The sequence below is a fragment of the Numenius arquata genome, chromosome 10, assembly GCF_964106895.1.
Source record: "Numenius arquata chromosome 10, bNumArq3.hap1.1, whole genome shotgun sequence".
Taxonomy (NCBI): Eukaryota; Metazoa; Chordata; class Aves; order Charadriiformes; family Scolopacidae; genus Numenius; species Numenius arquata.
Window position 1 is genome coordinate 39,309,669 of NC_133585.1, and position 16,174 is coordinate 39,325,842.

Below are 16,174 nucleotides of genomic sequence, written 5' to 3' on the forward strand. Positions count from 1 at the left end.
ATGAGACCACAGACTTTCCACCTACCCAACACTGCCTCCTCTCTGCTTATGATCAGTGTTTAATGTTTCCTCCACTGGGAGGGTTATGGTTATTTATATAATAGGTATAAAGTGAGAGTTGAGAGCTGATTGTTCTTTGGGTCTTAAGAATGTTGTTCTGCCAAAATTTTTTTCTAGAGGGAAAATTTGGGGTTTCAGAATGTAATTTTTTAAGTCTTTGGTTTCCAAAGTGCATGAAATACAGGAGGATTTCGACTACACAGTTGAACTACTGATGTTTGAACAACTGCTGCTGCACATCTGCAGTGCCTTCTGCTAGGTTTTTAAAAATACACACCCACATACATATATCTTCCTCTCTGTAACTAAATTAAAGTCAGTGGAGTCACACACCAGGAAAAAATTTGGCCTCACATTTGTTTGGACAGGAAAACTGATTGTAAACAGATCTATAAAATTATGCAATCACTGTTTAGAGGCATCAAGAATGCAAAAATGCTGTGGAAGCACACACTTCTCTATGGATTTAGGAAGGAAGAGAAAAATGCATTAAACAACATAGTTGCTTTATGGTAGGACTGTCAAAGTAAAAAACATTGCATAGGATCGTTCCTAGTCATTACTGACTAATAACTGTATACCACACATTTTTAAAGTTGTCACAAAGCAGCCTAAGGACCCAGTCCTGCAAACACTGGTGAGCAACAAGTCCATCACCCTGAGTAATTATGTGAACATCTTATAGGAGAGTAAAATCAACCCAGGCAGAAAGAAGGTACTGATCCGAGCCATGGAAAGAGAGCAGAGAGGAGAAAGAGGCAGGGCTTGGGCATCTGGAGAGAAGTGTACATCACACCAGGTTAGTAAGAGCCACAGCTGAGGTGGCAACTAGGTCATCGCTTCCTACACACACTGCTATAGAGGACCTAAATTCAGACTAGATACATGGAAGACATTTTTTACACTGAGGGTGGTGAGACACTGGCCCAGGTTGCCCAGAGAGGTGGTAGATGCCCCATCCCTGGGAACATTCAAAATTTTCCCAAATTCAAATTCAAATTCAAAGTCATCTTGCAGGGGGCTCTGAGCAACCTGATCTGGTTGAAGATATCCCTGCTCATTGCAAGGGGGTTGGACTAGATGGCCTTTAACAGTTCCTTCCAACCCAAACTGTTCTATGATTCTGTGATTCTACAACCTACACCTTTTATTAGAGTAGTGAAAAAAAAAAAAAACCACCCAGGTAAAATCAACTAATGTTGCATGGCTTTTACACATAATACCACCAACAGAAAGACACTGGGATCCCCGCACAAAGTGCTAGGAGAGGGAAACTAGTCAGTGGTCTTCATGAAGTTCCCACTGCAACACTGAAGAGATGTTTCCCACCTCTTCCCCACCCACTCATTTTCACAAGGAGTGACCAAGAGCTTAAATTTTTTAATGAACACTTAATGAACAGAAATTTAGGACACATGAGACTAAAGTTAGGAAAGACCTTTCCATTTAATCACAGGATGGCCCTACCAAAGCTCCACTGACTGCTAGGAAGATGTATTTCACGCCCGACATCCTCAGAAGACTCATGGTCTGGGGTGGCATGGGCCAGTGGTTCCGTTCTTCCTTTGTTTTTCTCAGCAGGCAGCAAAGGATGGAGGCAGGACACTGCTTGGCTTTGGCAAAGGGCAGACAAAATTCCACTTCCTCCAGCCTGGCTCATCACACCACGCTCTGCCCAAGGAGGCAGCTCAACGTCCATCCTCACAGGGGAGATTTCCCTTGCATAAACAACAGGAGGGAAAGGAAAAACAGGATTATGGGAGCATGCTTAAGTGTCAGATATTAAGAGAAAGAACCTCACAGTGGCATTGCTTAGCCCTGCCCTGGCAAGCACCCTTCCCACCTCTAGCATCAGGTGGTGACTTCCCAAGAGGTGGGGTGGATGTGTGGTTGTCCAGCTTTAACCCTCCATCTCCCACAGGCATCCTCTGCAAGGGAAGAGAATATAACCAAGCCTGGAGGAAAGGTTTCTGCTGACTGCTTTAAAAATCCCACTTGTGACTTTATCCTTAAGGCTATCACTGTGTTTAAATACGTACTTCCATTGTGCCCAATAATGTTTTCGGGAGTCCTGAGAGCTTCGTAATACCTGAACGCAATGGGCTGAATTCAACCCAAGCTGTCTTACCCTCTTTTCCCCTATCCAAATTTGCAGATTCTCTTAATAATGTTCAATATGCTCCTTCTGAGGCAGAAATATTGTTTGGGGCATAGTCTTGCAGTTTTCCTTTTACCCAGCTCACTATATTGCTGCTTCTCTTGGGAAATTAGTGTAAGCCAGCTAAAGTACTTCACCATACAATCAGCAGATGGAAAAGGCCAAAGTAGAAATGAATCTATCATCGATATATCCATTTAATCAATGATTTATTTATTTTTAATTGAAACAGCTACTGAGACAATTTATGAAACAAGGGTCAGGCCTGCAATAATAGGCTGGGCAAGAAAAAAAAAAAAAAAAAAGTGAAGAAGCTTCACCCTTCTCCAGAAATTAGTTCACTTATGTACAGCAGCAAATTGCAGGTGCACCCGTGTTGTACAGATATACCCAGGGCAAAAAGGTAGTCTGTAACTAATTAACTTCATGTTCCAGCCAATTATACTTCTTCCTTTTCAAACATCTGCTGAATAGCAGAAATGTGAACCTTTTCAATGTTTTATGCATGCTGCAGGTCCCATAGCAATAAATTCCAGATTTAATGCTGCGTGTTGTTCATTCCTTAGTGAGTACGTGTTTTAAAGCCTTAATCTAAAATTCTTATATCTTTGAATTTTAGACATCAAAATCAAATTGCATATTTCAGATAAGACTGCTAAGACAGTGTTTATGCTACAATGCCATCTTTGGAATGAAAATTATATTTAGATCTAACGATATGGAACAACCAACTTCTCAGGTGCAGTTGAATTACAACAACCAACCAGCAGTTCTTTCAGTAGACCTGAACACTGTTTATTTCACTCAAAAATCAGCTGAAATATTTCAGTATTATATTTCTCATCATTCTCACCGTTTTCTTTATAAATCATGTCTGTGCTTGTTGGAGTCAGCAAATAGACCCGCTTGTCCTTTTTAACCCCTCTCACCTTGGCAGTGCTGACCTACAATAGCATCAGCTCCATATGGAGAGATTTCCTTCAGCACAGCTGATAATGGCCTTGAGAATATAGTGCGTTGAATTTCAGGAAAAGAGCCAATTAGTAATTTTTTCAACAAAACATTCTTTGTTCAAGTGTCATTTGATCAAAACGTTAGCATCCTGCAGGGATACATGGAGCGGTTTGACATGAATAAAATCTCTGACCAAAACCAGACAATAAAATATGAGTCACAGTCTGGAGTGGGGTCGTGTAAGATCCTTGAACTCAGGAACTTGACTGGTGTCCTATAGAACAACACTTAAAACTTGTACCCTATATGCTGGACAAGCTGAATAAACATTAGCTAGTGTAGGTAAAGCACAATGTGAAAAACTTCTTGCCTTGAGCAAGAAGCACTCCCAAGGCAAATTTGTGGAAAAAATAAAATCCCAGAGCTTTCAGAAGAGAGGAAAGCTGTTTCCCACTCTGTCCTCAGTATTTCGGTCACCTAGAGAGATGTGTGCAGCAATGATTGTTGGCTAACACTGATGATTTAGTGGCTGGGAGATTCTTCTGTAGTAAGGTCTTTCAAAAAATATAATTCTCTATAGGTTTGACCCTCAGAAAGGCTTTTGGTGCCAGTTATTGGAAGGAGGAAAAACAAAGTGCCTGGGAAAAAGCAAAGGTCGAAAATACCCACCAATGGACCAAGAGGTAAGGGCTTTCTAGAGATTTAAGTTAACATTTTTTAATATTGACCCTGCATTTGACTCCAAAAATAAACACGTTGATTATTTTTGTTATTATTATTATTTTCACTAGCTTGATATTTTTAAAAATAAGAAACTTTTAATGAGCTTTGAATGACAAGAGAGAATTGCCCCTTCTTAAGAGTCCCTCTCTGGGAGCAGTGCACAGCTCCCTGCCGGGGACCCACCAAAATCTGCCATCGGGTGGGTTCCTTCTTTGACTATTGTTATTTTTTTTCACCCTTCTCAGTCTCGAGCGTTTCTGTCAAGTTACTACAGAGACCACAACGTGGAGTTGTCCAAGCTGCTGCACAGGCTGGGGCAGCCCCTGCCTTCCTGGCTGAGACAGGAGCTGCAGAAAGTCAGATAGCATCCAAGGGCAGGGGACCCACGTAAGGACAATTTCCTTCACCGTCAAACCCCCTGCTTCTCCGACTCACTTGTGATCGTCAGTAGAGGACCTCATGAATAACACTCTTTCTATTAAAAAAAAACAAAACCACACAAAAGAATAAAAAAACCCAAACCCAACAACTGTTTTTATGCACGCGCTGACAGTTATTAGCATCAACCCCTGTTGTCAGCTTCCAGGAAATAATTCGGAGCTACGTGGCATTACTCTTTATCCAGACCGGGATTCGTGCATAGCCTAGTTCCTCGGTTCACCAGGAAGTACCAGAAACTGTGTGTAGGACGGATTGACTTCGGTGTACGTGACAAATTGCAGTCTGTCAGGACACGGGCAAAGGATGGGAACATCTCTCGCTGGACCGTGAGGTTGGTCATCCCCTGGGGTTTTTCAGCCTTTGTTTTCGCTGGTTTTTTCCCCCAACCCTGCAAGTTTTCCTATCATTTTATAGGGGGATATTCAGCACTTTGCAGTTGGGATCCATAATGGTTATGATACACATAGCATTAGATACTAGTATAGATATAGACAGTAGTAGATCTCATTGCCTGTCTTTTGGATGTGGCTACTTTGCCACCCTGATAAGCTTTTTCATTGCATCTCTTGGGTTCCTACAGCAGCTGTGACAGAGCTCCAAGATGTGAATTCGTATCAAGTATTTTGCCATAATTCCATAAGACTCCTTAAAACACTATTAAAACCTTTTCCAAGCAGGCCATGCAAGCAGTATATCAAAAATAACCTAATATCGAAAATTTTGTTTCTATCTCGAAAGCAATATTTTTGCTCTGAAGCCTTCAAAGTAAGAGACTGGGTTAGTGCAAGCTATTACAGAAAAAAACTTTAATGACCAAAGGTATTTGTTAAGGTTTTGAAAAAAAAAAATAAAAAACAAAACCTAGTTTGTTGAAGGATAAACTCTTCCTATAGATTATAATGGAATTGAAAGGACAAACATATCCACTATATATCATGTATACATATATGATGCATATATTTTTATGCCTGCGTATCTACCAACTGTATATCTAGATCAGACATACACTTAATTTTAAATATCTGCTTTTTATGCCCATAAGTAAACAAAAGGGTGGTTTACCAAAAATATGATATTATGAACTGTGCTTTCTTCTCAGATTTGTGTGAGCAAGGTTGACAAAATCGGGCAGAAACTCTCTGGGAAATTTAACCTAAGGCATTTAACCTTAGGCATTTTAGCCTTGTAACACTATTTCACAAGAAAACAAAAGCTGGCAAAGCTTTGCTACATGTTCTTTATGCGGCAAAGAAATAGAGTAGGTTTTAGTTTTCAAACTTCCCCATCTTAGTTCCTAGGCAAAAGCCATTTCAGGTGCTGCAGAGTCTTTGTGTTTTCCTCTCCCCGTGAATTTGATCCTTGCCTCCTAACTTAGGAGACAGAACTGGAGGTGGGGGTTGCACCATGAATTCAGACTAGTGAGAGCTAGCCTCAGGGAGCGCAAATCAGAGCACATCATTGACTGGGGCATCCAAGAGCACTTGAATTAATTTAGGCTTCCAACCAGTTAATACATGTAAATATCCAACCAGTTAATGCATGTAGATATCTACCTTAGTACTTCCAAACTCCTAAATCATGAGACCGTCCAAGACAACGACATTCACTTTTTTTTGATTGACAAGTCAAGTGCTTCCCAGAGCTCTCCTGCTCTTCTGCTTCCCAGAGCCCATCCTGCTCCCAGCTCGGAAGCGGTGGCACTGGCTGGTGAGTGTCCTCTGGCACCAACTGGGCTCCACCACTTTGCTCCACCACTGCTCACTTGAACGTGTCTGGCTGTTTCTTCCCTCTGCACCATTCCAGCTCTTTTCTCAGTCCCAGCACTGGCCTGGTCCAGGTCCCTCATCCATGAGAGGAACTAGCACTGCCTTCCATGGTCCTGCACACACGGCCCATGGGGTTGCACAGAGGAGAGGCTGAGGGGCCACCAGCACCAAGTCCCTGTGTGGCCCCTTGTGCTCCTGCTCAGCCCTCGCTTTCTTCTGCAGGAGGACCCACAGCAGGGGTGGAAACAGGATAAGGACAGGTACCCCCTGTATCCCTATGAGATTTCCAACTCCACCAGTGCTGCACTAGCCTATACCTGCAAGGACGAACAAGAACACACAGGAAAGCCCAAAAGACACGCGTTGCCCAGTGTTTGCTTTTGAATATTGAAATGCGATTCATCTCACATAAGTGAGACATCTACTTTATTTTATAGGTGATGAAGGGAAATAGCACTTCTAGGACACCATTCATCTCATCACAAAGCAGACTTCTTAAATGAATGAGATAAATCTTGCCTCTTCCCTCTATTGATTGTAAAAGGACAATAGACAACTCCTTCAGAGGCAGAGCTCAGCTGTATAGGTCTAAAATTAGGTGAGCTGAAAAGGAGATTTTATCTCACAGCTATAGTTGTTGAAGATGAGAGGGAGCTGGGAGGGTCCGAGGGAAGGTTTTGATTTTGTTTTGTTTTCCTAAAGTAATTTTTCTAGTTCTTATATTTCGACCAGGAGGACTCTTCAAAATCAAGTAGGGCAAACTAAATGCCAAATAAAAGGAACCTTACATGGAGTTTTTTGGCTTCTTTGCAGGAGGGGAAAAGTCAGTTACAGACTTTGTTGCAATTTCATACACTTTTAACTTCTAGTGCTGATAATGCCAAAGATGACTAGTCTGATGAGAGTTTTGGATAAGTAAAGCTTGGTCAGAGAAGAATATCTAAATCAACCATTTGATAAAATTTTAGCTATTGAAATGCATTAGAACTGGTTCATCATTAATTAAAAGATGAGTTCATAACTTCATGATTTAAAAGCTAAATAGACATAACTGATTTCAATTTTTCAAGGAAATGAGACAAATACATTGAATCTGGAAAATTATTTTTTGTTCTTAGCTTTTCATTTAGAAAAAAAATGAATTAAGTCTGTCCAACTCTCAGCTCTGTAATAGCATCATGTCCTTAAAACACACTGGATATTTTTATATCTCATTGTTATTTTTAAGTTTGAATGGGCATCACATTTCTGAGAGATCTCGTGTTCCATTGAAAACTGACATTTGAATTGACTTCATTATGTGTCATATAAAGATGAAATAACAGTATTTCAAAGTTTCATTCCTTCCACTTGTAATAAGACCCATCAACAGAGAATTTCTCTGGATCACCATATTATAGAGAAGCCTTTGTGAACTAGCTGTAAATGATCTCGGTTTCTTTTATGCTTTTCATATCGCTGGCCACGTAATTGTTGGGATCCTTAAAGACCAGCAAAACAAATGCAATAAAAATGAAACATTTATTCACAGCAAGGGGGCTGTAGCTGGGAAAGATAATGCTGGCCCTTCTTTCCTATTCATAAGATACAGGATTCATCTCCACAATACCTCCATGTGGCGCAGGCTGTAAATCAATAGGAGTTTTACATACTGGAGGGCTCCGGCTGCAGTTTGCTCCCATTCCCCTGGAAATACAGATTCCTGCAGAGGTTTGAAGGAGCTTTGCCGCACTGAGGACCTGACCTACTGCCCGTGGAGACCAGTGGGAGTCTTCCTGTTAATTCCAGCAGACCCTGGGTTGGCCCCTAAGAGCCAGTTTCATAAGGCACAACGTGTGTGGTTCAAGCATCACTGCAGGAAATCCATCACCAGTTTGATTTCTATTGCCAAGTGGTGATTTCTTCCCCCCAGCTCTCTCGGTTGGTGCTCTGCCATGGTTGGAGCTGCAAGCCATCCCCACCACCAGCACCCCATGGGGCTGCACCACTTCTGATCTCCCCATACCACACATGACCCTCTCTGCTCCTCGCTGGCTATAAGAAATAGAAAACCCTACAGGCCAGACACATGCGTCAGGGTCTATGGCAGCATATTTGATGATTAAAGTAGGACTTTGGCACTCAGAAAACCAAGCTTGTATAATCAAGGTTGTCTTTGAGCGAGAAGCAATCAGAATGGAATCCAAAACCTTCTAAATTATGCATTGACCTCTCAAGGTCTAAAATAAAGTTGCTGGATTAACTGCTCATAGATGTTTTCTAATAACACAAATTTTCTCCCTGATAGGGAATCAGACTGCCGAGTGTCCCCAAAACAAATTAAGATGGCAGAATTATAAATTCTTGGGGGAGGAAAGTGTTGCGTAATGAAAGCGCTGATGGGTCCAGACTCTCTGATGTGATAATAAGGCAGCGGGGACATGCCCTGAATACAAACAGAGAAGCTGACTATTTTCTCATCTTCCTTCCCCCTCCTCCCTTTCCTTCCCGTTCGTGTTAAAGTTTGAGCCAGCGCAGTGCATCTGAAAAGCACGTGGCGAGCAGAGCCTGAGAGACGGGGGAACATTATTTGTCTCTAGAATGATCAGCCAAGAATAAATTGGGTGCAGGGTGCTCATTTCCCCTAAGCTGGGCCACCTTAAAGTCAGACATCAAGTCCAAACTAGTCATTTAGTTTCCATCAGTAGCAAATTATGTTTATAATGGGTTTAAAATTGATGTTTATAATAGGTGTATAAGTGTGTGACAGCTGTGTAAAACAGGTACAACACAGATATATAAATCAGCAGAGACTAAGTGTCTAATTTTATTGTAGTTAAATAAGATTAAGTTGGCTGCTGGTGTCAGGAGAAGCTCTCTTTGCACATGCAATTTAGCTTTGCCATTTTAGCTCTCGGGTTGCAGTGCCGTCTCTCTCTTACCAGCAGATACTCTCTTTCTCAAAGAGCTGAAATCTCATATGATCACCTCACTATATTTGTCCTCATCGGTATCAGATCATGAAACTAACATAACAGGCTGTCCATCATTATACTAGTTCATAGATCTCTGCTTAATTCTGCCAGGAATTGTTGCTTTGGAGACTTTTTATTTAAGTATATGGTTACGGAATAGGACTTTCCCTGTCAGACAACATTTCTTACAATGTCTATATTTTCTCCTTCCAGTTCATCCTTTTAGTGTGACTGCAAAGGTGTGGACCTGTCTGTGGATTCGATTCCTCCATCGCTATCCTAGAAAAGCTACCAGAAATAAATAAGGATTTGCAAGCGACACAGATTCTGAAGTGTTCAGTGCTCCAGTGACTGCATACCTTTTATAAGACTTATTATCATTTCTGTAGTATTTCAAAACAAAAGACATCCTCATGATAGAACTGAGGAAAACCTTCACTGTCTTGCCCAAGCTCTTTTTTTTTTTAAATCTTATTTCCCCTCCTACATGACGACAGCAAATTCAGTTGAACAAACATTTGGTGTTGAAGAAGAAGGAATTAAAATAAATTTTGATCACTCAAAGTATTTTTGTTGGGGGGATGGTGAGGGAGGTCAAAGTCTGTATTTGCTGGAATTGTTTTAAATAATTGATGTGCACACACCTTATTATTGGTTCTTCTCACTGCCACAGAATAAACACTTCTGATGGTGTATTATAGAGAGCGCTTTTCTTCTTTCCTTAAATCCTCTTTCCCGTTTTCTGAGCCAAAATCTGATCTTGAATAACCTCTGCCATATATTTCAAGTCGTGCCCTGCCTCAGCTACTCCTGCCTCAGCAACTCCTTGAGGCTTTCAGCCGTCCTCAACACACTGTGGGATTTACAGCGCTGGCTGCACCAGCACTGGGAGAGCCATCGACCTCATCCTCTGCCTCCCTCCTCCTCCTCCTCCTCCTCCTCCCCCTCCTCCTCCCGGGCAGGGAACATCAATTCAGGCAAGTCTGACACTTATATGTTTGTTATGCTGCATAACACACATTTATGGCCCTGCTTTTCAAAAGTATCACCGGCTTCCACTCAATGAGAGGTGTGGATATTCGGACAGCCCTACACGAGTTCTTTCGTTAATTATCACACCAGGCTTTTTCCTCTGCTCTGTTTGAGGAATCTTTTTTAAGATTTCAGCTGATGCAAATTGCCTTGAAGGTGGCTCAAACTGTGCGCTCAGAATTATGAGATACTGATAATTTTTTTCCCCCCTGAAATATCATAATGCTTCTACTTTATATTATAAAATATTCATTTGTTTTACAGATCTATGTCAGAATGAGGTTAAATCATATCAGAGTCAAGGATGCTTAGTACAAGCCTTACAGAATAGCAAATTATGCCTCACTAGAACTTTTATCGTTAAGCAAATTAGAAGTGACATACAGACATCTTAATACCAGTTTTGGCTTCCTTCCAGATCTGCTTGATGCTTTCAGACAAGGGAGACATGGTAGGTAAAATTTTCAAAATATTTTAGGACTTTAAGTCTGGTTTTTTTTTTAAAAAAAAAGGCTTGTAGGCCCTTAGAAACCAAAAAGCAATTGGCTTTCTATCATAATTGTTTGTTATCAATGGAGTCAGACAGTTAAGCACTTTTAAAAGCCCCCACAGACGTTCGCCTGCCTGCTGCTTTGGATTCCATATGCCTTTCTACATCTAAATGAAGAGATTACTGAAAAAAAGAGAAGGCAGGTTTTTTTCCTGTCACTCACAGATCCTTGTCCTTTTTTGACCACTTCTCAGATTTCTTTCAGATTCCGTTTGCATTCCCCAGGTGGGAGAGGAAGCCATGTGGAAATTGTGGCTGAAACCTACCAATGAACCTTGAATGATTTTTGCCTAAAACAGAAATCTTTCCAGTCTCAGTTGAGTTTCCTGCCTTAGTAAAAGGATAGTAGAGTTCTTCTGAAAATTTACCACTTCTATTAAATCCATTAAGGTTTGCATTTTCTCTTCTAGCACCTGAAATCAGACTATTCCCCCTCAGACTACTGGAAACTGGGAGCACTAAATAAACTGAGCTCATCTATTTGTGAAAAGGGCTTTTTTCTGTATGCAGTTTGTGAGAGGAGAGGAGAGGAGAGGAAGACCACTTTTCGTGCAAGTAAATATACAAATTTCAGTTAGAAATTGATTTATAGAATTACAGAAATTAATTCTACATGTAATTTATACTCATATTTCCACTCATGAAGACTTAAAGGCTTCCAGAAACCAGATTGACATTTGCATTTTAGCCAGCTCCAGCTGTTGGGTGGGGAGAAAAACATTTAAAATATCTAAATAAACCCGTATCTGCCACTTTGGGTTTACACAGCCATTTGTCCTGAAACAGCTAACTCTAACCAAACACGGGCTAGTTTTATAGTACTCCTATTTCTTTGGGAATAGGAATTTGACATGCTAATGCACAAATCTGTTTTCATCACAGAAGGTCAACTAACTTTATGAGCTGGTAGTTAGAATCATCCTGGTTTTTTTCAGAGGTTATTTTCAGCCAGAGGAAGGTCAGCAGTGGGTGGAGTGGGATTCCTTAATCTAACTTGCAATTCCATAAAATGCTATGGGGGTTGAAAAATACGCTTTATAATTTGGGAGATAATTGCATGCCATTCAATTGACTTTGTACTTGCTACTTTTCTAACTCTGGTGTACGCTCTGCTGTCTTGCAGAACTTATCTGTAAGACACATTCCCTGTTGGGTAATTTAACTTCCCTTCATCGTATGATCTGACCTACAAAAAAGAGCTGGATATATGAGAGGATGAGTTTTTACAGAACTTACTGTGAGGCACATATTTATTTACAGAATTTTTCTTTAATAATTTTTTGTTTCACTGTGTTTGCCTAGGCCAGGGAATCATCTCAGTATTAATCTGCATGCCCTCCAAAGACACACAATTCCCATTAGCATCAACGACAATTAAATATTCTCATGAAGGAGAGAATAAACTCACCAACAGAAAATGTTATTTAATGACATTGTAGTTACAGCACATCTTCCTGCAGAGCTTTGTATAATCACACCAAGTAAGCAAAGAAAAATTGTTCTGCAATGTGAAGTGTTTAAAATTTCATAAGCAATCAGGTTTAAAAAAAAAAAAAACAACAAACAAAAATCAACTTTCGGCTACCCCATCATGACTAGGGACTGAACTAACCCAGTGATTTTATTGATATGAAATCCCCCATGCACTACATAGCTGGAGAGACGTTCAGATCGAGACCCAAAGCCAAGCTCACTATTGCTCAGGTTCATTGCTAGGCAGGGAACCTACACCTTCCAGCAGCCCATCTAAAACAGCACACCACAAGATCATGGTTTAAGAGGTCCTGGATTTAGTGCCCTGGCTACATTTAGCAGTCTATGTCTTTCTTATTGACTTATTACCCTCCAGACAACCCTGGAGCGGCTGCTTAATGCTGATGTCTAAATCCACAGACTGAAGGTGGATCCCCACCACCTTCCCAGAGGAAGGTTCCTCAGAGGGGACCTCTGATCCGCTCCGCAGGGCTGGGAAGGAGATTAAAAGCCTACCAAGTCTCTGAGAGTTATCACATCTACTGCTGCATGAGATTTCTATACTGCACCTGGCAATAAAAAACAATATGAACTAAAGCAAGGGCTTTTTATACAGGAAAACAAAAATATATATTGAAATAGTCTTCACTTATATTTGTTTATTATACGGATATACAGGGCTCATGAATTTTTTATTTAAAGAGAAAGTTTTCTGTCTTACTTGTTGTTTTCTCTCCTCCAAAAAGGCCTTCTTCCTGCTCTACCATAGCCTGCTTCCCCTCCATTTCCTCCTGCCTACCTACCTGCCCTCCCTGGGGCTACTTCTCACCATCAAGATGTATTATTTTACCTGTAAATTTCAATACCAACTGAATTTCTTTCTGTACTAGTTTCTCGTGCTCCTAGCTTTCACAGAGGAAAAAACGCAATTCTCCCAAGTAAGCATCTTCTTTTATTTCCTAAACCATACCCTCTTTAATTACTTTTAAATATCCTAGTTAATTAAGACAACATGTACTAGGAGCATGCTGAGGTTTTCTTTGATGTTGTTAGCTTTTCTACATTATTTGCACATTTTTTCCATTGCCCAGTACTAATTCAGGGAAGCTACTCGGTTATAAAGCAAGGCAGAGTTGGATGGCACCACGTGTAAATCTGCTATCATTAAGTTGGGAGCTGCAGTTAAATTATAAATTGTCATCTTAAGGACGAAGGATCCATTTTTATGGATTCCAGTTCATCCTCTGCAGACTTCAGCTATTTCCCGTAACTGCCACACAGAACGCACTAAAATTTGTCAGCTGCTTGGAAGAGGAGAGAGTTGAGCCTGGAGACTTAATTCCCTTCAATCTTCTTAAAAGATATGATCCAATACCTCAAGATAAACACAATGCCAGCTTAGGAAGATACAGGGAAGCAATCCAAAGCAGCCAGGACAATCAGAATGGACAAAACCTCATTTTTCCAAAGGTCAGATGCACAGCCAAGAAGCCACCTCTTTTCTTTCCCTCTGTGTTAGAAGATCTGGCTGAAGAAGAAATATTTCATTGCCTGGATCACTGTAGGAAGCTATAGTGTAAGTGCTATTAGACAGACCATGTTGTCATGGTCTTTCTAAAGCCCATTTCATGAGAAGCAAATTTCCCACCCGCTCCACCCCTGCCCCCCACAGGGGACAAGCTGAAGTACAAAATTTTGACAGACATGTTTTATATTGGTGACATCTTGCAACAGTGTTTTTGCTCTGGCGTGGAAAACATCTGTATAACGGAGAATTTTTATGACTACAGGAGCCTGCTCGGCAGCTGAAGGTTTTAGTGCAGACCCTAAATCACCGTTTCTGTAGCGCTGCAGATTTTTTTTTCAGAATAGCTCTATATTTTCAGAAACCCCAAGTACTTTTACTTAAGTCTTAGCACATTCATGTGACGGAGCCAACCACTAATCAGGCAACAAGGTGAGTTGTGCAATGAGAGAAAGCATCCAAAATCACAGAATTACGCACTAATAACCACACACTAATCGCACAGCAAACTGCTGCAACCAATGAGAGAAAGTCACGCACATTCTTTGACCCCCAAAACAAACTTGTTCGCACCCCAGGCTGGCACAGAGGACAGCCCTTGTCCCTTGGTATCATTAAGCATTATTAAAATAAATGCTTATTTTAAATGGAAATCCTTAGAGCGGATAATTGTGTGTCCTCTTGGAAATTTCAGCTGTGTTTATAAAATCTATGCAGAGACCTCACCGGCTTTACAGCTCTGGCTTGTCTGAAAACTACAGCCATTAGAAACTGTCAGAAAACTACACACTCTGAAATTTATCACCCTTCTCTCTGCAGTCAGTCACTGATACACCTGTGCATAGACCTGACTGTGCTCTTTTCATGGCAGCCGTTATGCTGTTCCTTTGTCAATGAGAAATTAATTTTTGTCCTCCTTCAAAAAGACCACCCCAGAAAATTAAGTTCTGAGGAGAATGAAGTGAAGCGTTTACCAACAGCCCACTCTTTGCTCTCTGTTTCCATGTCTTCCATAACACATCATTTGACAAAATACTGAGTACTAAAGTAAAAATATCCTTTACAGACTTGTCTTTCCCATGGACCTATTTAATACTGGCACATTAAGCACATTTTTATTTTACCCATTAAACAAGAAGAATTCTGGACACTTAACAGTGACACAATGAAGACATTATAAAATTTGGTAATGTGCAATAAAACTACTTTCATAAATGCCCAACCTTAAATACAGCCATTTTCTGGTTTTTCTTCCAATGATAAGTTTTACACTCTTGCACATTCAATTACAAAGCTTAGAGCCAATTTAAAATGACTCCTTTGTCCACAGATAATTCCATTTCATTTTGGCTGCCTTTTTCATTTACCACCTGTTGATTAATTATCTTAATAATTTATTCCTTAATACCTTTGTTGTTTTTCCAATAAAACACAAGTTGAATTCTGGGGCAGATACCCATCCTCTTCTGCGTAATAAAAGGGCAAAGGAAAATGCTGCAGTTCCCGGCGTATGGATCTTTCCCACAACACTGTCGCACCTGCAGAGGGTGAGCACTGCAGGAGAGTATCTTCTCACACCTGCAAGGGAAAGCTAGGAGATCCAGTCTGGACTAGCCCTTTGCTGCATTGATAATAATCATCACCATAGTTAGAGATGTGTTAATGAAGAGGAGATTGTAACACCAGCAAGAAGTTTTTGAAAACCATAATGAATAGAAAACAATTAACACATCCTGAAACGGAAAGTGCTTCTTGGAGAGAAGATTTTGCCTACAGTAAAGAAAAAGTCTTGAGTCCTAGCAAACCATCTCAGGAAAACCAAGGCCCACAATTGCCATGTTAAAGTTAACTGACAGACCTGATACATGGGGCATTTCGGAAATAAAAAAGCATATTCATATCTATCCTCACAGCGAACAGGCTTCCTGAACTTTGTTAGAAGGTTAAGCAAGTGCGATGTATTATTTTAGCAAGTGAGAGTAGGAGAAAATTGGTGGCAGCATGAAGCACGAGTCCTCAACGAAGGGAATTTAGTGGCAGACAAATTAGACATCCTGCCTTAAGAGGTACTTTTACAGGGACTAGATCAGAGGAGCGATTGCCACGTTTAAATACTCCATATTATTAAATGCTTTAGCAGTATTAGAGGAGGGAGCTGGTTTCAGACACAAGCCAGCCTGCTGGAAGCAAAACCAGACGGGCAGATTCTCACTGGGCATCTCCACTGCTATGGGAGCTACTGGGGTCCACTGCCTGCATCACCCACGGAGCCACAGACAAGGGACAACCCTGGAGGCCCTGACCCATCTGACAGCTTGCAGGAGGGGTGGGGTTTTTTGGTTGTAGACTTCATGGAAAAGCCAAAGCTGGTTTTCTCCAGCGAGCGCTACTCCTTCCTGTGTGAAAGACGCTGTGTGCGCCTCGCTGTAATTAGCTCAATGAATCGCACCATCACTCACCAGCTTCTCAAAATAATCAAAGCTCGTGGGAATCCAAGTCTGATTTCAAAAATGCTTCTCTGAAGCTGGAATCATTCAG

General features: G+C 40.9%; 1 protein-coding gene across 1 annotated transcript in view; it reads left to right on the forward strand.

Annotated features, from left to right (window-relative positions):
• LOC141469697 (bifunctional heparan sulfate N-deacetylase/N-sulfotransferase 4) overlaps positions 1-4,260 on the forward strand; it is an 85,463-nt gene extending 81,203 nt beyond the window's left edge. Inside the window, exons 12-13 of the mRNA XM_074155344.1 lie at positions 3,753-3,855; positions 4,141-4,260. Coding sequence (XP_074011445.1) covers positions 3,753-3,855; positions 4,141-4,260 — 223 coding nt within the window. The remainder of the gene's footprint in view (positions 1-3,752; positions 3,856-4,140) is intronic.
• Positions 4,261-16,174: the final 11,914 nt, after the last annotated feature.